Consider the following 23,120-nt stretch of genomic DNA (forward strand, 5'->3'; position numbering starts at 1 on the left):
CCGAATATAAAGTTCTGATTTAGACAATAAAGTACATAAAGACCATAATACTACAGAGGTATCATTTGCAATGAAAAGCGAAAAGAGACAGAAAGTTCACGATTCTCTCTCTAAAAAAAAATCCTCTCTAAAAAAACCCTAATTTCCAGATCTGTTTGGGTGGCCGGCGGCTTCTTGTCGTCTCCGGTCCGCCCCCTCCTCCTTATGTTTTTTTTTTCTTGTTCCTCGTCGCTCCTCCTCCCCTCTATTCTCTCGTTTCCTTTCATGGCGCTCTGGACTTTGCGTCACCGCGGTTCTAGATCTGGCGTATTTTGGCTTTGGAGTCCCGGAGAAACGTGACGGTAGAGGTGTGGAGTGGTTTCTCTGGTTAAGCGTGGTGGCGGTGGTCTCGATCTGGGTCAGATCTTGATTCCGGAAGGGCTCTTCTCCTTCCTCTGTTTCCATTGCTTCTCCTTCTCGGCGTGGGTGAGTTGGCTCGCTCGATCTGAGCCGTTGTTGGTTTCTTCGGGGCAGTGGAGGGGCGGTGTTCTTCTGTATCGCTCCTGGTCTCCGATGGCGTGTTCTTTTAGATCTGTGAGTCTGTCTCGCTGAAGATCCTCCGGAGTTGCTTTTGGTCCGAAGCTGAGAAGATCTGGAGCGGGTTCTCCGTTACAGGCCGCGTGCGAGGAGGAGAGTTGGTGGAGTTGTCAACCGCGGCTTTCTTCCTTGGTGACGGCGCGTGCTGAGCCAGCAAGCTTCAGGGGAATGATCTAGGGCTGCCCTCTGACCACCTTCGACTCAAGGTGGTACTTGCTAGCTCTGTCTTTTTTGTGTAGGTTCATAGGCGTGTGGCGTCTCCTGGTTGTTCTTCTTCCCAAATAAAGCTCAGCCTTCGTCTTCACCGGTGTTCTAGACCATGGGTTTTGCGGTCTGACTTGACTGGTTGCAGATTGAGGTGTGTCGCAAGCTGTTCTTGGTGAGCTAAATTTTAAAGACCTGTTCATCGGGGAGGCCAAAATTACCGGGCTCAGGATCTCGTATTAACTGTGGTTCTCTCTTTTGCGGCAAGCGTCAGGTCCGATTCTGCTGTGTCTCGTTTAGCTGTTGTCTCTAATGTCTGTCCTTGTGAGTCTTAGTATGAGTGTCTGTTTAGTTGCTTTCAATTACTCTGCTTCTAGTTTCCTCTGTCCTTCTGTAACAAATTTGAAAAACCGGTGATTAATCTTAACATTGTTACAAAAAAAAAGGTATCATTTGCAACAAACTGTTACAGTTGGTGAAAATGTTGTTTACACAGACGAAATGACTGACTTTTACTACACTTATAGACAATGTTTTTAAAACCGACCCGGACACTGAACCGGATGACTTACCGGGTTGTTGGATTACTGGGTCGACCGCGGGTGAACCGCGGGTGAACCGCGGGTTAATAAATAAATTAATTTTATTATATAATAATATATCAGCTATGTAAATAAAAATATAGAAACTAAAGTTTAATATTTTCTAAATGTTTCTTAAAACATAATAATAGTTTGGATATATATATATTTTATGTTTAAAAACTTTTAGAAAATACTTAATTTTAGTTTATATATTTTTATATTTATTTGACATACAAAATATCAAAAAGTAGTTTAGATTATTTAAAATTTTCTCCAACAAAGTAAGATTTACGACATCTAAAAATATCAAGACATAAAATTTATAAATATTTAAATGTCTAATTGAATAATAAATTAAAATTCAAATACAAAATAAACCAAAAGTAAAAGATCATTGTAATAAAATATCAATAACGGAAATAAACTAACACCAAATCACATCAACTAATTTTGGTTCTCGCTACCATCGTTCATTTCATTTTCTTGAGGTGGCATAGTGAAACCGAAATCTTCATCAAAATCTAAATCACAAATATAAAACTGAAAAAGAAAAATCGAACTTTTTTTTATCAGCATTTAACTTGTTAATTGGAAACTTAAAATATAAAACATAATCTAAAAACTTAATTAAAAACTTAAAAAATGAAGTAAAAGTTATTTATTGGTTCGACCGGTATCGGGTTCCGGGTTTTACTGGGTTTTTACGGGTTTTTGCGGGTTTTTAAATATTGGGTTTTTCATAAAACCCAAACCGAATTTTTTCTGGGTCACCGGGTTTACCGGTTCAACCGCGGGTCCGAGTCGGGTTTCAAAACACTGTTTATAGAAGAATTTTTACGCTGTAAGGATTTTTTTTCAAATTTTGTTATTCAATATATTCTCAAAGCATAAAACACAATGGCTAATAAAAGTGCACGGATTCTGATTTCAGATATCGTTTATGTTGATTGATTTCCATCTACAGTTAGTTTCTGGATTTTAAATCTTATTAGGAATAGTATAGTTTCCTGTAGAAAAAAGAAACTTATATAACAAATTTAATGACACCAAATAATTTTATGAATAATAATATAGCTTTCTGTAAAAAAAAAACTTATATAACACTCCAAATTTAATGACACCAAATAATTTTAGAAACCGCGTAAAAAAAATATCCATTTCCTTTTTCGGGTTCCTTGCCTTTCTCGCTTCTAATTACCAACACACTTTCTCTTCTTCATTCTTCTTCCTCACAAAAAAAATCAAATCAGATTCTCTAGTGTCTCTCCGAATCCCTAAATCAAAGGCTATGCAGCAAGACCCGAACCCCAGACCCGCCACAGGGTATCCATACCCGTACCCTTACCCGAATCAACAACCCCCCGCATCCGCCAACGGTTACCCTCCCAACGCCTACCCATACCAAAACTACCACGCGCCTCACCCCGATCCACGCGCCCTCCTAATCCGCCGCCTCTTCATAGCCCTGATGGTCTCCATCCTCTTCTTCGGCCTCATCCTCTTCATCTTCCTCCTCGTCGTCCGCCCCCAGCTCCCCACCGTCTACATCACCTCCCTCTCCGTCTCCGACTTCAACGTCTCCAACAACCAGCTCACCGGAAGCTGGGACCTCCGCCTCCAGTTCCTAAACCCTAACTCCAAGATGTCGCTCTACTACGACACCGTCCTCTGCGCCGTCTACTACGGCGACGATTCCCTCTCCGAGACGCGGTTGCAGCCGTTCGACCAGGGGACCAAGGATCAGACCCCGATCAACGCGACGCTCTCCGTCTCCGGGACCTACGTGGAGGGAAAGCTGGCCGATTCGATCGGGAAAGAGAGAGCGGAGAAAGGAAGCGTGGAGTTCGATTTGAGGATGGTCTCTGTGGTTAGTTTCCGGTATGGAGTGTACCGGAGGAGGAGGTACGTCAGGGTTTACTGTGATGACGTGGCGGTTGGTGTTACGGGGAGTAGTAGTTCGGGGAAGATGGTTGGGTCGGGGAAGAGATGCAATTCTTATTGAGTTATTTGGAATCAAGAATTACCTTTAGGGATATTTTTACAATTTTAGGGTCTGGTTTTAACCAATTCCTGCGGTTATTGAATGTATAAATCGACGATGGTATTGAAACAAAAGAAATTTTCAGATAATGTCTTATTTTGTTGATGATGAATGATTCTCTGTTTCATTGTTAAAAGATGATTCTATTTCTTATCTTAATAGATTGTGTGGCATGGTTGAAGATAATCAAACTTGAACGGTCTATGGAATGATTTTGGGTCTATTGAGTTCTTATTTTAGAGTCAGTTGCTTTGACAATGTATCAAGTTGGATCGTTAGATTAAGTAATAGCCAATAGGGATATGCTTAGTCTTGTTGGAGAAGGCTGAGAAATTGTGGGTAATTACTGATTTCTTAGTCAAGTATGTTTTTTTTTTTTGCTGGAGTTGTTATTTTGTTGCAAGGCCATGTTCTTGGTGACTCTAGTTGTGGTCATGATACATTGTTCTGTGTTTTAATTATATTTACTATATGGATATGCTGCTTGCTTCTGAATTTCGTATACATCTCTTTCGAACAGTGCTACTGTTGTTTTGGATTGGTGAGTAAGAGACCATGAGTTAAGGGATAATGTTTTCTGAATGGTTCTGGTTGCTTTGGTAAGATTCCAGGATCTTTCCTTTATTTTGCTGTATATGCTGGATTCGTTTGATTTGTAACCACTGTCTTTAGCTTTCTAGCATATTTGAACAAGTAGTTGCTGGTGGGGTTATATGTCTATCTTTCTGCATTATTTCATCATCTTTTACCCTCAAAATTTATACACTGCCTCTTAAAGAGGGTTCTATAAGATTTATGGGAGCATTTCTAACCATACTCCATATTTCTCTATAAAATAGAGTTTGTAATAAGAAATGATTCAACCTTGCTCTATTTTCCATTTTATAATAGACTAGTAAGTTTATCTCATAATCCAAAACTCAGAAAAATACTTACAGAGAGATGCTCATTCGGTTCAGGTCCTGCAGAGGTAGTGATGTGCCAAACCTGACACAGAAACAGAGTTACTAACAAAATGATGTGCTCGAGCAGGTCCTGCAGAGGTAGTGAGCTTCCGTCATCCTGGACTTGTGATTTTGATGCACCAGGACAAGTGTTATAATGCATCCATGTGTCTAATTATTATTTAGTTTATTAAGTTTGCATATGTATAATTCGTATGTTAACTAAACAATTTCATATTTACATAATTATTTCAAATCTTGATTTTAGTAAATTTCCAAAACCCTAGGTTTTCCGTTTTTACAATATAGTTCTCTTTTAAAGTCTTGATTTTAGAAGATTTCCTTCATCATCATCCTCCTCTACTCTCTAAAGCTTCTGAGTCTCTATATAAATCAGCGTGTCATAGTTATTACTTCAAAAACTACACAAAGTTCAATAAGAATTAAGAAGTTAGCTGACTTAAGGATCTAAACAATGTGGAAGCTTTTTGCCAAAAAAAAACCAACGAGGAAGCTGGAAGAAGGCGCATCGTTAAGCGTAAGTTATGAAGACATCCAACAAAAACGAGAACAAAAAATACTAGTCTGGTCTTGTGCCGCAGTGGGTTTACTACTACTTGGGCTTGTCGTCATCTTGACCCTTATCCATCCGCCTGTTCCACAGTTCATGCTTGACGACCTCTCCGTTGATCCCGTTTCAAACTCAAGTTTGGTGGTAAGCGTTTTGATTCTTTTTGTTAGCCTCATTCAACTCCCAAACACAACTAAACTGTCCAACCTTTGATTTTCCGATTCGTTTTTCTATTACAAAGAATAGCAGTCTAACCAAAACTTATCTGGTTTGGTACGATTTGGTTATCCAAGACACTGTTTAATCAAATTAAAAATCTTGTTATCTATCAAAACAGGTGAATCTGTCATCGACCAACCCAAGCTATACGACAGACATATACTACAGCAAGATGAGTGTAGACGTACAGATCGAAGGAATTTTCCAGTCAGAGAGTGTTTTCTTGCAGAGCACGCTACAAAAGCCACATGAACGTACCCCGTGGACAGCGGTCGTAACAATCAATAAGACTAATGGGAGCTTGGGGATGAGGGACGGTTCGATGAAAGTTGTTGCGCATGTAAATATTCTAGGCAAATTTGGGATCTTGAAGAATAGTTTAGTCGTGACTTGTCCTATTTTGAACGACTTGAAAGCTATAGTTTCAAAACCCTGTCAAGTCATTGATTAGAATCTATGTCAACGTTTTCTTTTATGTTTTTACTAACATATGTCTTATTTATTCAACAACCTCATTGCATGGTATTCAACATAAAACATTTTTTTGCTTGGCTTTTTTATTACATAATAACTTGAAGAAATAGTTAGTAGTAACAGTATTTTTTTTAGATTTCTGCTTGAAATCCTACATTCTAATTCAGAAAGTGATAAAGGGACCAACACTAGCTTTTAGTTTCTACTTCAAATTAAACCACGTGGTCTTTTTTAATAGTTTGAATGACATATGTCTCTTATATATTAATACTTGTCCTCTTTTATTCTCGATGTGAGATTGGTAAATCCTAAATCACATTTTGTTTTGTTTTTAGTTCCATACCAATAACTTGGTTTTTTCATAACTTGGACATAATTCTCTTGTTATATTAGTTACCTTTGTTAGGTATACCAAATCTCATCACCATCTTGTCTTGATTACCTCTTGCAATTAAATGTCTTCATCGAAATGGGAGAGAGATAAAAATTCTCCAAATCATGGCTACAATGCCATCCTGTATTAAATAGGGGTCATCTTGAATATGTCTCTCTGAAACGCATTTAGAACCGTTCGTTAATTCAGAGACAAGTTTTCTAATAACACTGTGGAGTGTGTATACAAGCTATTCCAGAGGAACAAGTTTTTCCTAATAGGATTGGCTAAAAGTGTTAGATATCATGATCTAGTGCATCGTATATGGCCATGGACTCTCCTAGTTGTCTTCCCCGATCTCTTTGAAGAGGAAATCATTTAATCATATTCTTAATTCCTTTTTTCGTAGTTGATGTGATTCGTAGAGTCATCTGTGTTGAGGTCTTGGCTTCCCAACATGTTAAATGTCTACTATAATTGACTTGAAGAAAGACCGTCATCGATGCAATGCTTCAAACTTCCTGAATCACTGTGTAAAAGAATCCAGTCGGCTCTGACCCGTTTCTGGTGGGATCCAAAGGCAGGAGTGCACGGAATGTCACTGATATCATGGGATACAATTATGAAATCTAAAAGAGATGGAGGCTTGGGCTTCAGAGACATACAAAGTTTTAATAGCTTGTTCCGAATCTATCCTCCACCTATTCTACCATTGTCCCTATGCACAAGAGAAATGGAAATTTGGCACCTTATGCAGGAGGTTTTGATCCAATGCAAAATACTTCCTTTGATATGGGCTGGAGACTAGCCTTGAAGACTATTGTCCTCCCCCCAACAGGACTCAGCGATTGCCACCTTGCTCCATGGATCATCTCTTCTATCTGGTCAGCAAGGAACCTCCTCATCTTCCAAAAACCTGAATTCACAGAATCCATGTGACGCAAAAGCCCAACATGCTATGGTTCCCAAATGCAGGAAATCACAATTTCCTCGATCATCAAGAGTCAGAGTTATTTGCAGGTCTGATGCGGTCTGGAAGAAGGAACTCAATGCTGCTGGTATAGCGTGGACCTTCAGCCATGTTAGGAATGAGAGATTTTACTCTCACAGTGTTACTTGTGATCTCGTCTCTCGTGGCGGAGGGACTAGCAATGCGCTCGACAATGGAGCAAGCTATCGATCTACAATTGAGGACGGTGGTCTTTGAATCTGACTCCTTACAATTGGTGTCTGCGATTGAAGGGTCCTCTGACTTCTCTGAACTCCATGGAATCATCTCGATATCCATCTCCTGTTTCAGGTAATATCAAATGAAAAGAAAATTATTTAGCTCTGCATAACATGGTTAAAATCCTCAAATATTTAAGTACTAGGATAAGATCCGCGCCTTGCGCGGGATTAAGTTATTATTTTTATTATATTTTGGAGAATGAAACAATAGTTTGGCTTCATTTGGATTACGGGTGTTCAATCCGGATATCGGGTTGGTTTCGGTTCGGTTCGGTTTTTTTCGGTATTTGGTTAGTAAAATATAACTACTATTCTAAATCCATATTTACTGACTTTAGTATTTCACATACTTTTGAAAGATTTCAACTGGACGACTAAATTGATCAGCCAATTTTGTTGCTTTAAATCATTAGTGTTTATATATATATATTATTTAGTTTAAATATTTATTAAATAAAAATTCATATGCGTTATATTTTATGATCATTTGTAACTTATTATAACAAAAAAATAATTTATTGATCACAAAATTTTCAGAGTGCGAATATTCAAATTTCTAATAATATATAGACGTTTTGAAAAATTCAAATATAACATATAAGAAAAAATATAAATGTTTTTATTATATATTTAATGTGATTTTTTAATATCTTTCAATAATATAAAATTAAAAAAAAAGAACTAAGATACCAAAATTGTTATCAAATATTTATTATTCATAATAATTAATTTTCATATATACGTTAATCATATTAGGTAATTTCGTAGCTTCTAATTAAGGAAAGTGCAAAAACAATTTTGGTAGATTATTTATCAATTCGATAGTTAGTTTAATAAAAAATATAATGTAAGTCAAGATTGACCAACCTATTTTTCTAAGAATAGTATATTTTATATAGTCATTTATTAAATGAGAATTTATAATCATACAGTTCTATGATCATTCATATCATTTTATAACTGAATATTTAATTCATCGATAACAAAATTTTCAATGTGAAATCTTTAATAAGTTTATAATTTATAAATGTTTTTGAAAATTCATTGAAAGTTTTAATATTAAAATATTTATGTAATCTTATGGTATATAGTATAATCTATATATATATATAAATATATATGTTTTTTTATTAAATGATATTTTTTACTCATATGGTTTTAAAATAATGTGTATCTTCTTATAATATTAAATAAAAGTTCATATTAATACAATTTTATGATCATTTGTAACTTATTATGACAAAAAAAATAATCTATTGATCACAAAATTTTCAGAGTGGGGATCTTCAAATTTCTAATAATTTATAGACGTTTTGAAAAATTCAAAATATAACATATAAGAAAAATTATAAATGTTTTGACGACAAAAAAAAAGTTTTTATTATATATTTAATGTGATTTTTATATATATTTTAATAATATAAAATTTAAAAAAGAACTAAGATACAAAAATTGTTATCAAATATTTATTATTCATTATAATTAATTTTCACATATACGTTAATCATATTAGGTAATTTCGTAGCTTTTATTTAAGGAAAGTGCAAAACATTTTTTGGTACGTTATTTATCAATTCGATAGTTAGTTTAATAAAAAGTGTAATATAAGTTAAGATGGACCAACCTATTTTTCTAGGAATAGTATATTTTATATAGTTATTTATTAAATAAGAATTTATAATCATACGGTTCTATGATCGTTCATATCGTTTTATAACAAAATATTTAAATCATCGATAACAAATTTTTTTAATCTGAAATCTTTAATATGTTTATAATTTATAAATGTTCTTGAAAATTCATTGAAAGTTTTAATATTAAAATATTTATGTAATCTTATGGTATATAGTGTTTAATATATATATATATATATTTATTTTATTATTAAATGATATTTTTTACTCATATGGTTTTAAAATCATGTGTATCTTCTTATAATAAAAATGTTAAACCATTGATCGTTAATTTTTAACATAATAATTTTAATAGTTTTATTCATTTATTGTCGTTTTTAAAAATTCAAAATATAACATATACGAAAAAATCTAAATTTTATTTTTATAGCTAATTTGATTGTTTAATTTATTTTAATAATATAAAATTAAACAAAAAATGATGGAGGAGATATACATTGTTATCAAATCTTTATTATTAAACTCATTAATTGTCATATATATATTAGTCATTTATGGTAATTCCGTAGGTTTTATTTAAAGAAAGAAAATATCATATCATATCATTATATCATATAGTTTGACCATCTTATGTATCTAACAACATATAAAAATCGAATGTGGACCTACTTATTTTTCAATTGAATGTAATTGACTACCTAATTGAGTGCCATCTATGCATTGGGGCCTCTTTTAATTAATACAAAATTGAGGTTACATCTTTTCAAATGTTCCTCAATTAATATATAAGGGATATTCACTTCAAAATAAATTTCATTGCATATGCCGAGAGAGAGCAATTGAATCCAACAATAAATTTTGTGTTTGTTTATGTAGATCTAAGTACATAAATTTTTATTGGGAAAGAGAAATAGTATAAAAAAGGAATACATGAGTAAGATAAGTGCTGGTGAACAATAAGCGGCTCTATGATTTTCCAGTGTTTTTCAGTACATTTGAGGCTGGAGGTGTATTGGACCATATATGTTTCTTATGCAACTAAGGCCAGTTTTGACATCAAAATATGAAACCTTTCAAATTATCCAGTCATGTAGCAAGTCATCCACGGGTTTTAGAGGTAGTGGCCAGTAATTGGGGTAATCATATCCCACTTTATCACTCAAGATCAGCTCTAAAGCTCTTCCACAATAAGCTAAAAAAAAACCTAAAGTGTGATCTCCATCAGCTGAATAGAGAGAGGTTTGATGATCTCCCGGCCAGAGTAAAACATGCATATGACGATCTCTGTGGTAAACAAACTGAAAAGATGAACTGTCCATCAACAGAAACTTTTGAAGAAGCATCTGATGCTTGGAAACATTGGTATCACATCTCCGATATTGAAAATCAGTTTTATTTTCAAAAGTCTCTTGGATTAAGGATCGAAAGACTTGGTTTTACCATAAAGTCTCAAGATAGGAACTCTAAGAACCTATCATGCAGATTATAACCGCTGATGGAAGGGTTCTCAGGATGTGAAGGAGATAAAAGCGGAAGCAGCCTTGCATTTTGAAAAATTTCTCAATGCTCAACCAAATTATTTGGAGGTACCTACTAGGCCTGAGCATTTTACCCAAAAATAACTGAACCGAAACCGAACCGAAAATATACTAGTATCTATTGGGTCAAAAATTCTTCTACCTGAACGAACCATAACCAAAAAGAACTAACCCGAATAGACCCGAACTGATAAGAACCGATTCATGCCCGACTTAAAAAACATGAATATCCAAAACTATGATTTTCGTGTTTTATTGTCTATATTTTCTTTTATGATTTAGTTGAAATATCTTTTTGTTATAATCTTTGTATTATTTTGTAGCATTTTCAAGTAATTTGAGGTTTTATATGTAAAATTTAGAGTGTAAAATGTTTTTTTTTAAGTTATTTTGTAAAATTTTAGATATATACGATAGATTTTGATTAAATTTGATGGGATTTAGGTATTCGTGTCATTTTGAGATCCTAAATATTCGAAAGACCTGGACCCGAGAAGAACCAGCCCAAACCCGATACGAAGACCCGAACGCCCGGGCCTAGTACCTACTATTGAATACTTGCTAGGTGTGGTTGACTACAGGTGCTCGAGTACTGAAGATGCTGTTCTCTATATCATCAAACAAAGCGCCAGAGCAAGATGGATACCTAATTGAATTCTATAAGGAAGCTTGGCCAGTGGTGGGTAGAGATTTTCTTGTGGCAGTTCAGTTTTTTTTCCTATATGGCCTGCTCCAAAAGAGTACAAATGCAGACATTGTTATCTCTGGTCCCCAAAATATCGGATGTTGAGCATATGACTGACTATAGACCCATTGTCTGTTGCAATGACATCTACAAAGTATTTCCAATGAGGCTAAAGGTCACTCTCCCTTCTGCTATTGAGTTGAATCAGTGTGATGTTAAAGGGCGTCTCCTTCTTAAAAATGTATTGTTAGCAACGGAGCTACTCAAAGACTGTCATAAACAAGGGATATCATCAAGAGCTGCTATTAAGGTAGACATCTCCAAGGCGTTTGACACTGTTTAGTGGTCTTTCATAGAGGTTACTCTTCGAGCAATGGGTTACCGGGACCTCTCTGTGACTTGGATAATGCGGTGTATAGACACTGCTGGATTCTCGGTTTCAGTTAACGGAGAGTTAGAAGGTATTTTCTCTAGCTCTAGAGGCATAAGGCAATGATGCTCTCTTTCCCTTTATCTATTTGTCATCTTCAGTAATGTCCTGTCGAAGCTTCTCAACTATGCTGTGCTCAGCGGGCGATTGGTTACCACCCATCATGTCTGTCCTTGAAGCTGACTTGCCTTAGCTTTGCAGACTGTCTTCACAAATGATTCTCCCTCATCTATGGTTGTACTTTTGAAGTTTTTGAAGCTTTTGCTCGGTCTCTGGCTTATGTGTAAGCATATCGAAATCTACAGTCTTTGCGGCTGGGTTAGACAAACAACATCTTGAGGCAGATGCTGCTGGGTTCTCGATCTCTGCACTGCTTATCAATATGACTAGACCGATTTTCCCTCATTCGTCTAGTACAGTTACTGGAGCGATCGAAGTTGGCAACTCAGCTTACTATAAATATCAGCCACTCATGGTCTGCAACATTCGAAGGCAGCTGTTGGCTGGTCTATGTATAGGAAAGGTGGAGAACAAACTATTTAAAAGACGAGTAGTATTGTAAGCCAAGACCGTTCGTAATGAGTCGGCAAGAAATATCTACAAACACTAAAATTAATAACTCGGTCCCCCAAAAAGTAGAGGAAAGAAAAACATACAAAACAAGTTTAGTTACAAGTTACTACTAAAGTATTAAGTTTCCGTATTACAAGTACACATAGGTCTGAGTTAGAATAAGACTCAGTCCCTGTCCCTACCTGTTAGGACAGTAAAAAGGACAGACATTAATATAGTCATGAAAACAGTAGTAGCCAAAACATTCTTTGTCACTCTTTGGGTATCATCTTTCTTGATATGGGTTAAAGGATTCGGAATTCTCCAGCCAGAGGAGGAGGCAGTGCTGTCGTTCCTGATCCTGAACAAAGCGTAACTATTCATTGTTTGCTTTGATTCTTTCTTCGTACCACATTCTGACATCTGCTTACTAGATGATGCCTCGGTGAATATTGTTTCATGTTGTGTCGGATAATTTGGACGAAATGCTTGGTTTGCTTTCACCGCCTCCTCGTCTAGCTTTATTATATCATCGTTCAGAATCTCGGCGTAGCAATCATCGTTGGTGTCATCCTGGTACTGAAGAGATTCAGTTACAAATTAAAGTTTAGGATCAACTTTCGAAAACATAAATATCAAAAAAAAAAAAGAACTGGAAAACATTTAAAAAAAAAATAAGAATCTGACCTCAACAACGTTTGATGATTCTGCTATGTCACCATTTGATATCTGAAGCTGCTCAGGTTCATCAACCAAATAAGATTTCTTCTCCCTCTCAGACCCACCGGTTTGACCAACGTAGTCATCGTCTTGCACTAGACCATCCTCCATTTGTCTCTGGCTCGAACTGGCTCGAAAATCAGCATTTTTCCTTAACCGGCACACCACTAACGCGTCTTGAGATGCACCGTGGATACAATATTCATGCATAATCCACTCTGTTCTTTCACCCCGAGGAGCCCGACCGATGTGAAAGACGAGTGTCCTCTTGGTTCCAACTATTTGGTTCCCAGCTTTCACGCTCCGCTCTTTACCAGTAGCTTTCCAGTATCCTAGCTCTGTAGCTCGCCGGCTCTGTGACCCGTGTGGATATTTTCTTCCCCTAGCACAGAAGTAAAACCACTCGTTCTCCGATTTCAACTTGGATTCTCCTGTTTAGTGTATTAGAGAGTTCTTAACATTTATTTTTTACCAAAAAAAAAAAAAAAAAGTTTATTAGAGTTAACCGGTTTAAACCGACTAGTTATGATTGGTTTGGTGTTACACAAAAGTAGTTTACATGAACATATCAATAACCAATGAAACAGAGCTTTTTCTCATACTATAAAGAAATTTAAAAATGGTAAACAAACCTGGTAAGTCCCACGGCTCGAACTTGTAAATCTCGACCTCGGCGATCACTGCGACAGAGTTTTCGTCACCTTCGATTTTACGACGGAGGTAATACGAGATGAGTTCCACATCGGTCGGAGAGAATCTGAACCCAGGGAACAAGGCCGATACAGCGATGGACATCTCAGCTTCTTTTGACATTTTTCTTGATTTTTTTTTCTTCTTCTTAAGAACACGAATAACGCTTTGCGTTTTTGGTTCAACATGGAGAGCATATGAGTATTAATGCGAGAGGAGCAGCTGCTACTTTGCTTCGGGTAAAGGTTTGTGTTTTTGATATTTTTGGCGGTTTCAATTGGAAATGATGACGTGGCAGATGACTGTGTGGGAAGGACGAATAACGGAAGCGTGTGATGAGATGGTAAAGGACAAAAGTGATGATGTGGTGGTATATTGTTGGACGGAAACTAAACCCTGTCTTGAAGTTCTCTCATTTATTCTTTGTTTTTTTTTCCTCATTAGTCTCTGTATTTTCAATAAAGAATTTTCTATTACCGTGTAAAACAAAATGTGCTTATTCCACCTTTTTTATGTTATCAGTTTTCTTTTTGTTGAATAAGATCGGAATAGATTTTGCTATAAGTATTGATTTTTTAACTGTTTCGTATGTTATAAATGATGAATACTTTTTTTGTTTTTGATAATTTTTTTAAGAAGACTTTCGTTTTTAAATTGTTGGTTTTTCTTTTAAAGTTACAAGAGGAAAAACACGAATTTTTTTTTAAAAATACACCAGCAAGTGCACGACATGAAAAATAGTAAAACTAAACAAATAGTTCAAAGATAATGTTTATTGATAATAGAGTAAGTGTACAACAAATTGATCCGTAAACCCTCGTTCAACCTGCATGATTCTATAGTCAATAGTGAATGATAGTAAATCTCTCTTCTAAGTTTACAAATCCCTTTTATACATCAATGTACTTTCTCTTCCAAGTTTACAAATCCCTTTTATAGATCAATGTACTCGAAATTTATGTTAGATTCTTCCATATTTTAAAATATGAAAATATTTTGTTTTTGGTAAAGATTTTCATTATTTCGGAAGCAGAAAAAAAAACATAATTTGGAAGTTGGAAAACATTTCAGCAGGAAAAGATAGTCGATGTAAGAGAGCTTGCTAGCTTAAAATGGCTGTGGCATATGAGAATTTCTGGTGTTGGAAGCATAACAAAAGTGGAGAGTATACGGCCAGACAGGTAATTGGCTGGCTTGTAGATCAAGATTGAGGAATGTTTTTCAAGAAGCAACAATGCAACCGTCGATAAATTGTCTTAAAGAAGCTATCTGGAACTCTCTCACTGCTCCTAAAATCCAAGCTTTTATGTGGAAAACTATGTCGAATGCAATACTTGTAGCAAGTTCTATGTCGGGTAGAGGAATGAAAGTAGATATGCTATGCCAACATTGTGGTACACAAGAGGAAACTCCAAACCATGTCTTGTTTACTTGTGAAGTAGCACGACAAGTTTGGGCTCTATCTAATTTTCCGGCACCCAAGAACGGTTTTCATCAGGAATCTATGTAGGTGAACTTCAACTATCTTATTCAAATGAGTAAGAACATTAGAGTTCCTTTGAAAATCAGAAGATGTTACCCTTGGATTATGTGGCTTATCTGGAAGAATATAAACAAATTTATGTTTGAAGGGAAAGAAGATGGGCCTGTGGAAATTGTAGACGAAATGTTGGATGAAGTTTCGACTTGGTTTTTGGCTTAACAGTTGGATAGGGAGGGTGAACAAAGAGATGAAGAATCTGTAAGGAATCAGAAGAGGAAGTGGTCCAAACCTCCTGATAATTGGGTGAAATGTAATTTTGGAGTAAAGTGGGTTAAGAAGCACCAGATTGTGGGTGCAGCGTGGATTGTCAGGGACAGTAACGGTGAATCCTTGTTGCATAGTAGGAGATCCTTTTCTGGGATCTCGTCTTTTGAGGAAGCTAAGCTGCAAGCCTTGGTCTGGACCCTAGATTGTATGGCTGCTCATCGTTTTGACAAAATTATATTGGCAGGAGAGGATGTTGTTTTGATGAAAGTCATCGAAAGACCAAAAGCTTGGCCTTCCTTTACTTCAGTTTATCTTGAACTGAAAAATTTATTGGGTAAGTTTGATTGTTGGAAAAGCAAACTTGAATCTAGAAGCTCTAATAGATGTGCTTATCTGATGGCGGAAAGTGTGACGACAATCCGATGGAATCAATCCTATGTGGCTACGAGTGCTCCTGGATGGCTCTTGACATTGATTTCCTTTGAGAAAGTTTAAACATCTATTGTGTAGCCTGAAGTGTAGTCCATCCTTGTGGTGGATCCTAGACTGTTGATAGCAAACAAATATGTTGTAATTTGGATTTGGTCTTGGGTCTATCCCTTTTTAATATAAATAAATTTGAAGGAAAAAAAAAGTAAGAGAGCTTGCTTAGTGGATTAATTATCCACAACAAAATGATGAGACATTGTAAAAAAATGAAGATGATAATTTAGCAGATGATAATTTAGAAAAGTGTAAAAAAAATGTAAGAAAACTTGTTTACTGGATTAATTATCCACAATAAAAGTAAGAGAGCTTGATTATTTAAGAGACGATTCATAGTTTTTCATAACTAAAAACTAAGAAAAGCTAAGAAATGGTTCTTATCCGAAGCTAAGAACCTCACCCTAAGAACATGAGTTAATCATGGTCTTACAACTTCTTCAGGATTGGATTCGTCTTTACACTAATATTTATGGAGTATTATTATTTCACGAGTGATAATTGGTGGCCCCTGAAAGTGCATCATGAAGAGCTTGCCAAGAATACTCACCACTTCTTGTGTGGACGGACCCATGTAATCAGGGTCGGCTTAAAAGTCATATGGTTGTCTATAAAAAATAATTTTATATATTTGAAAGCCTAAAAAAAATTTTTGGGATCTATTTGTATATAATCTTTTTCCAAAAATTTGGAGTGACCTGGCAAAAGCATGCAATGTTCTCTCTTGCTCTCCCGCACATGATACTACTACCTAAACTAGGAAAGCTAGATAAGTCTGTCGCAATGGAGACACTTTTCAGTACATTAATCAGGTTGTATTAATCATGGGTCTTGAGGGAGTTGTAAGCATCCAATTATTTTTTCAAAATGTTCTCTCTTATTCAACTAACAGGACTAAGAGTACAGAAGACACATACATATATGCCAATATGCAGGAAGTTTATTCATTATTTTGATTTAAGGGTGTACTTTAAATCTCCCACACGTTGGTACTTCCTTGGTAGGTTCTATATATCAATACAGGAACAACTCAGGTTACATTCTCTATTCTGTGGCTTTGCCTTTGCGTCGGTTTTTGCTGCCACAGCTCGTCTCCAGTACATAGCAGACCATAGAGTCAACGTCGTCCCCAAAAATGCTATAAGCTTCAATGGCCTGCGTGTAGCTAAACCCCATCGACAAAACCATCTCAATGCTGCTGCTCAGCACCGTCTTCTCGATTGGTTTCCTATCACTGCCTGAAGGTCCTGCTTACAAGAATTTCAATTTTGTGTCAAGAATTTCTAGGTGAAAGAAAGAGGGTTTCAAATAGAAAGATAAGACTCACTAGCTCCAGAAGAGGACGACGTCCCAGCATTAGAGGTGGATGATTCCTTGGGACCAATTCGTGGTTTAGACCGTTCCATAAGATACTCAGCACGAGATGCTTCCATTACAGATCGTTCTATTTCCTTCTCAGTAAGCTCAAGGTCAGAGTAATATCTCCCTTCTGCTATGAGCGCCTGGAACAAAGACAGATACGTAAGCAGTCACACACTCGAAGACGGATTTGGTTGATATAGATGGATGATACGGGTTACTTGCATTATCAATCTGATGTTCTTGCTGAGCCTTTATAGCAGCTTTCACCTGCTCCCCGTCCACTTGTCTCTGTAATTTCTAATTTGAGGTACGTTCTTTTGGACAGTTGAACAAAGAAGAGAAGAAACGATATTTACCCCAGTCAGGCTACTAAATCCAAGTCCTGCACCAACTGTCAACCGATGTGGATCAACCAACGAATTGTAATGATTCCCATGGTGGTAACTCAGCCTTATAGGAGGTGTATCCGTGTTGTAGCTCCCTTGAAATATGTTGATAGGCTCTATATGAAAGAAAAAACATTAGACTTGACATACATTTCAGTATAGAACTATTTTTTTCCAATGTCAATCCAAGTTGCAGCACCTGTGCTATATGAGTAAATGTGGATAGGCCTATTATACATTTCTGCCAAAGCTTGGATCTCCACGTTGTTTCCATAGACCTATTACCATTTGTGTGAAAGAGGTGTCAAACAGATTGTTTGACAGAAAAGTATACAAAGTGGAGACATGGATTAGAGCAAAAGCACCTTGTCTCTTCTTTTCCTCTTCAAGTAAGAGGTAAAGCCTTCAGTTATGAACTGAGAAAAGTGATCCCTCTCGTGTTCCTAAAGCATCCATCATGAAACCACTAAGTTCTACCAATTGTTACCATCAAGACTAAAAACCACTACCTCTGTGCTACGTCTAAATCAAGCGAAAGCATGGTGAATAGCCTATATATAAGGTACAATCTAGCTTCATTTTTGTTGGTTCAATATATCTTTCCCACGTGCTATTCTCAAATGCAAGTCACTTTTTAATCCTGTTGGAAGCTAAAAAAGATTATACAAGTTACCATGTAATCCATGCACATTTGTCTAGTTAAGTCGTATGACTCTGAGTCCCCGTATACTTGATCTGCAACAGCCCGAAAGAGACAGTTCCCATCTTCCAGCATACGCCTAATTTCAAAGCCTTTCGATTGTCTAATCTCGGTTTCAAACTGGTGTTCTCGTTCCTATAAGAGCGGTGAACCAAACATATATTAATTGAAAATAAAGCCAACGGTTTCAAACTTATATTTCTCTGAAAAAGAAAAACACTTTACCGAGCCAGAGCCTGCATGAGAGGGCGTAAAAGATGGCGTATGCTCATCAGAACTGTTATATCCTTCGTTCTCACTCTGTGATCTTGGAGAAGAAGGATGTGATCCAGCCCCTCTTCTCGCTGCTCCAATTTGTAAATCACCAAAACTCCCCAAGACCGATCTCCTATTAGAACAAGGCTTCGGTGGAGGAGGAACAGGTAAGGGTGGTGAATCAGGGTCATCAACACCACTAACCGGAGAATCACAATCTACACCTTCACCTTCAACAACAACAACAGCGTTCTCCGAAACAATCAAACCTTCTTCATCTTCTTCTTCTTCTCTATCCAAAGGTTCATCACTGGGGAGTGGTGAAACATCCTTAGCATCAGAACACTCCCCTTGTTCTTCAAGTACAGTAACCTCATCTTGATCTTCATAAACAGTCACTGGTGGTGGTTCTGTTGCTGAGGCAGAGGCAGAGGCAGAGGACGAAGAGGATGAAGCAGAAGAGGAGCGGTGGCTTGGATTGGAAGAACTTCCTCGTTGAATCAAGATCCGAGCCATGATGAAAGATCTAGAGATGATGATGATGATGATCCCAAGGTTTGTCCCTGGTTCTTGCTTTAGGGCCGACGATGACAATCCCTTGAGAGAGGGACGACTCCTTCCAGCCGTTGTCCACCTCGCAGCAAAACCTTCTCTGCATTCCCCTACCATTCATCTATCAATATCAATTTTCCCCAATCTTTACACAATCTCACTACTCACGATCGACACACGGAAAGTGATTGATTAATCGATCAAATTGAAAACAATTTTACATGAAAATCAATCAAAGGCGTAAAATCGAAGCAACTCACCGGAGATTTCAGCAGCTGAGAACACGAATTTGAGATCCGACGGAGATTCGGAAGAACGCAGCGGAAATCGAAGATTAGGGTTTCGCGAGAAGAAGGTGTCTATTTATATTATTATTCTCTTGTTGAGAATGAATGATAAGTGATTTTTTTTTTTTTTTTTTTTTGTTAACCGTGGTGTTCGGGTTGGGAGAGACGGCCGGAGTGCTGACGTGGACTCAGCTACGCGACTTCTCTACTGCGTCCACACGTGTCCACATCATCTATGGATGTTTCTCTCCAACGTAAGCAAAGGCCGCTTGAATGCATCAAGGCTCTTCAACTAATTAATTTTCAAATAGTACTAAATAGAGTTTTCTAGCTATTTTCTGTAATTAACAGTATTAATGGTTATAAATCAATACTAGTAAATTGATAGAAAAAATGCGTCCGATTGACCAAGTTGGGGTTTGATCGACAAAGCCATGTCTGTTTGAGGTATACAAACCAGATTGCAGAAAATCATCTCAGCCAACGTTAGACTTAAGTGGTGGACTTGGAACATGCAACGGTCAAGCTTAAGAGCATCTCAAACTCATAGCTATTTCTACTTCTATAATAGTATTTAGAGGTAAAATTGCTCCAACTCATCTCTATTTTTTTCTCTATAATAAAGATCTTTATTTTTTCCTCTATTTATAGAGGAAGAAATATAATTCATCTATTTTTTACTTTACATTTAGAGATTGTTATTTTAGAGGAATACATTGGACCATATCTCATCTCCGTTATAGAGTTCTTTTATTTTAGAGATAAAAATAGCAAAATACATTGGAAATAGTCTAAGGTAACAAGTTGACTCTCCAATGGGAGAGGTGCTAGACCTTTAGTTTTAGGCTTAGCCAAATTTCCAGCTTGTTAAAGGCTGAAGAATTTTTTTTTTTGTAAGAATAGACAAAGAAAAATAAGGCCAAGCTGCGTGAGAGTACTCCCTTAGGGACCTTGGCGTTAGGGACCCCTCCCCGCTTCCTAGTTGAGGCTTTCCTTTTAGTGGGGGTTTAAGGGCCATCGGACTGGTCCATTGTCGTCCGAAAGTCGACAAAAAAAAAGAAAGAAGATATGAATAAATCTCTATGAATATAAGAGTATAGACTCTCCTAGAGACACATCTATAAAAATAGAAAAAGAAGATAGAAGAATAGATAACTTTTACCTATCAGAAACACCCAACAATTTTTGTCGACATATCGTTTATAGAAAGCTCAAGTAAACAACGTTTTGTTCGAAAAGCTTATCTAAACAGTAACGAAAATTATCTTTGGATCTTCTATCTTATGATTCTAACTTACAATTTTTTATTTCCTTAAATTTATTTAATCAAATTTAATTATTTGAGTTTGGACTTCCACAGTTATCATTACTATATTTTAAAATATATGACATGTATGGAAAGTAAAGTAGTGAAATCATGATGAGATAGCAATGAAGAGTGCTACTTGAGAAGTAAGAGCCGCATTATCGGATAGAGAGATCGAATTTGGGTATCTGAGCTAAAACGTATTAATATTTCACGATAACTTTATTATATAACTATAATAACTTAATTAAAACTAGAAAATAAAACCAATGAAAAACGAAAGATAAGCAATTGAAGTTCTAAACAGGTTCTGGGAAGTTCAGTTTAAGATACTCTTGCTTCATCTCTTTCTTATTTTTTATTTTATTTTTAATAATAGGGCTCTTAATAATATAACAATTGTTGGAAGGGCTTATTTACCAAATAACCAAAAAAAAAATGAAAAATTAGATTTTGGGAGAGAGAGTAGAGAGAGATAGGAAGAGAAAGTAAGAGAGATGGGGAAATTTTGGTTAGTTAGTGTATTTATATTTTTTTCATATATATAGGGTGCAATTTCCCTTATTGGAAACTCATGTTCATTCAATAATGCTGCTCTAAGCGTGTTTATTTTAAAATTTATTATATAATAGGAGAGTTTCTCTCCTCCTGATGCGACACGTCAGCGGTCTGTGGGTCCCACTTTTTAAAAGTGTGAAAAAAGTCAAATATGTGGCTCGAACCCGGGTTATTGAGATATAAGCACTCATAATTATACCACTGCACTAAAGGATACTTTGTTCATTGATGGCCGAAACTAATATATATTATAAAGGTCAGAAACTAATATAACATTGTGGACCCCACCTCTTTTTTTTTTTTTTTAAATTGATGGGTAACGAATGGACTTCGACAAAAAGTGGGCTTTCGACTTATTGATTTTCTGCTTATTAGGCTTTGTATCTGCCCAAAGTGGTGATACAGACAAAGCTAAGAAGATTAGGGAAGCCGTCATCTTCACCATCTCCTTCGTCGCTTGCGATTCCCCTTCCGGCAATCAACTATTATGGTCGATCTTTAAGGCTCTACGCATGTTTTGCGCCTACCAAATGCTTAGTTTCTCCTTTAACGCCTTCAGAGCTCTCATATCTATAGAATCCCTCGAGGTAAAAGCTCCATCTTGTCTCAAACTTTTCTTTCTCAGTTTTCCGATCGCTTTACTTTCTCACATCCGTCACGAAAATGACTTATCCATCTGCTTCAGCCGCTTCAGCCGCCGTTCCCTACTCCACCTTCAACTATCTCCACCTTGGAAGGTCCACTCAGTCCATTGTTGGTCGGCTCATCCGATTCTAGGATTCCAGGAACATTAACAAGAATGGAGAGTTTATGGGCATCACCATTCTCCTCCTTGATGAACTGGTGATGATTGTTTCTAACTTATTTTTTATCGCTTTAACTCTGCTTTGCTTATTCTTTGTTCATATATGAAACGTGTCTTCATCTTTTTGTTTTGGTTTTGTCTATGAGTTTTTTTATGAACAACTAATGATTTTTTTCTGTTTTTCTTACATGATTCTGTGATCTACGGTTTCATCCCTGCAATCTCCAAACAAAACAAGAAAACTGAATGAATTATGTTTTAGCAACCGAATCTAAAAGAAATAAAAGACATCTTACTTAACAAATTAAAACCTTTTCTTTTGCAGATTCCGACGATGAGGAAGCACCCGAGGACTAACGACAATGGAATGCTGCGGACGAAGCCTAACTGATGTAAGTAAACTCCTCTTCAATAACGCATCACACTATTATCGCTCCCCAATCTCACAAACTTAAGCTCTAATCATGCCTGGGATCCCACAGGTGATGCTGTCCCGACGACGGAGAAAAAAAAAAGAAAGATAACCTAACGTTTTTTTTTATTTTCAGTTTTTAAGTTCAAATCATGTTTTAGACATAGAGCCCAACATAATTTGAGCCCAAACATTTTAAACCCACAATTACTTTTTCATAATGTAAAAACGTCAACCTTCGTTTATGTTTTGTTAAACTATTTTAATCTTTATGTTTTGTTAAACTATTTCACACAGGGGGCAGATCTCCTTAGAAGGGGAGCCACTCGCCACGATGCTTCCAGTTTCACCATTCTTGAAACTCTTATGAACCACAAAGCCAATATAAGAGCTCTGTTTCAATCCAACGGCTGGATTTTATCACAGACCACCGCTAAGCCTAAAGAAGGAAGAGAAGTGGAGTGCAGTGTCTTGGAAGATGGTTACTTGGAGTTTACAAGATGAAGATGGAACCCATGACGAGGAAGACGAGGAGAAGTGTTACTTGGAATATCCTAACGTTGAGGATGTAGACAATGTGTGATCTTAGCGATGAAGATTAGTGTAGCTTTAATATATGCTACTACGGTTCTTGAGTTTCCTAACAAGTACTAGCAAACAATGTGTATTTTGAAAAAATAAAATAATTTTGTAATGCAAGTAGTTTGAAACTTTGAGTATTTACTCAAACAACGAATATATACAGAGTTGATAACTTGATATGGATCCCCAAATAAGTTGGTGCTGCGCTGTCACAATA

General features: G+C 36.4%; 4 protein-coding genes across 10 annotated transcripts; 2 read left to right on the forward strand and 2 right to left on the reverse strand.

The window, feature by feature from the left end:
* Nucleotides 1–2,652: 2,652 nt before the first annotated feature.
* On the forward strand, nt 2,653–3,564 carry LOC106390827 (NDR1/HIN1-like protein 10). The gene has a single exon (XM_013831361.3). It carries the CDS (start codon nt 2,653–2,655, stop codon nt 3,364–3,366), a length of 714 nt encoding a protein of 237 aa, XP_013686815.2. The 3' UTR covers nt 3,367–3,564.
* A 1,034-nt stretch (nt 3,565–4,598) lies between these two features.
* LOC111199373 lies at nt 4,599–5,843 on the forward strand. The gene is made up of 2 exons (XM_022689395.2): nt 4,599–5,064; nt 5,258–5,843. Exons 1-2 carry the CDS (start codon nt 4,825–4,827, stop codon nt 5,588–5,590), a joined length of 573 nt encoding a protein of 190 aa, XP_022545116.1. The 5' UTR covers nt 4,599–4,824; the 3' UTR covers nt 5,591–5,843.
* Nucleotides 5,844–12,097: 6,254 nt separating this feature from the next.
* On the reverse strand, nt 12,098–13,820 carry LOC106356537 (NAC domain-containing protein 40). Of its 2 annotated transcripts, none has more exons than XM_013796276.3 (3): nt 13,408–13,820; nt 12,743–13,206; nt 12,098–12,628 (listed from the first exon to the last, which is right to left on the reverse strand). In XM_013796276.3, exons 1-3 carry the CDS (start codon nt 13,586–13,588, stop codon nt 12,242–12,244), a joined length of 1,032 nt encoding a protein of 343 aa, XP_013651730.1. In that variant the 5' UTR covers nt 13,589–13,820; the 3' UTR covers nt 12,098–12,241. The 2 variants fall into 2 exon arrangements, with proteins under 2 accessions (XP_013651730.1, XP_013651729.1); XM_013796275.3 differs by having other exon boundaries at nt 12,098–12,634; nt 13,408–13,761.
* A 2,798-nt stretch (nt 13,821–16,618) lies between these two features.
* On the reverse strand, nt 16,619–19,767 carry LOC106396422 (OVARIAN TUMOR DOMAIN-containing deubiquitinating enzyme 6). 6 transcript variants are annotated; one of them, XM_048736853.1, is made up of 9 exons: nt 19,214–19,767; nt 18,372–19,053; nt 18,120–18,281; nt 17,812–17,889; nt 17,646–17,724; nt 17,417–17,562; nt 17,283–17,348; nt 17,026–17,200; nt 16,619–16,945 (listed from the first exon to the last, which is right to left on the reverse strand). In XM_048736853.1, the coding sequence occupies exons 2-9, from the start codon at nt 18,915–18,917 to the stop codon at nt 16,743–16,745; spliced, it is 1,455 nt and encodes a 484-aa protein (XP_048592810.1). In that variant the 5' UTR covers nt 18,918–19,053; nt 19,214–19,767; the 3' UTR covers nt 16,619–16,742. The 6 variants fall into 6 exon arrangements, with proteins under 6 accessions (XP_048592810.1, XP_013692261.2, XP_013692262.2 ...); XM_013836807.3 differs by having other exon boundaries at nt 16,619–16,948; XM_013836808.3 differs by having other exon boundaries at nt 18,372–19,063.
* Between the last annotated feature and the right edge of the window lie 3,353 nt (nt 19,768–23,120).

Source organism: Brassica napus, chromosome A7, assembly GCF_020379485.1.
Source record: "Brassica napus cultivar Da-Ae chromosome A7, Da-Ae, whole genome shotgun sequence".
Taxonomy (NCBI): domain Eukaryota; kingdom Viridiplantae; phylum Streptophyta; class Magnoliopsida; order Brassicales; family Brassicaceae; genus Brassica; species Brassica napus.

Coding starts and splice junctions, on each gene's coding strand:
- LOC106390827 (XM_013831361.3), top strand. CDS start 2,653: ATGCAGCAAGACCCGAACCCCAGACCCGCCACAGGGTATCCATACCCG.
- LOC111199373 (XM_022689395.2), top strand. CDS start 4,825: ATGTGGAAGCTTTTTGCCAAAAAAAAACCAACGAGGAAGCTGGAAGAA. Junction 5,065..5,257: donor TTTCAAACTCAAGTTTGGTG/GTAAGCGTTTTG, acceptor CTATCAAAACAG/GTGAATCTGTCATCGACCAA.
- LOC106356537 (XM_013796275.3), bottom strand. CDS start 13,588: ATGTCAAAAGAAGCTGAGATGTCCATCGCTGTATCGGCCTTGTTCCCT. Junction 13,207..13,407: donor CGAGCCGTGGGACTTACCAG/GTTTGTTTACCA, acceptor TACACTAAACAG/GAGAATCCAAGTTGAAATCG. Junction 12,635..12,742: donor AATCATCAAACGTTGTTGAG/GTCAGATTCTTA, acceptor GAATCTCTTCAG/TACCAGGATGACACCAACGA.
- LOC106396422 (XM_048736851.1), bottom strand. CDS start 19,070: ATGGTAGGGGAATGCAGAGAAGGTTTTGCTGCGAGGTGGACAACGGCT. Junction 17,349..17,416: donor GATTTAGTAGCCTGACTGGG/GTAAATATCGTT, acceptor TAGAAATTACAG/AGACAAGTGGACGGGGAGCA. Junction 16,949..17,025: donor GTCGTCCTCTTCTGGAGCTA/GTGAGTCTTATC, acceptor AATTCTTGTAAG/CAGGACCTTCAGGCAGTGAT.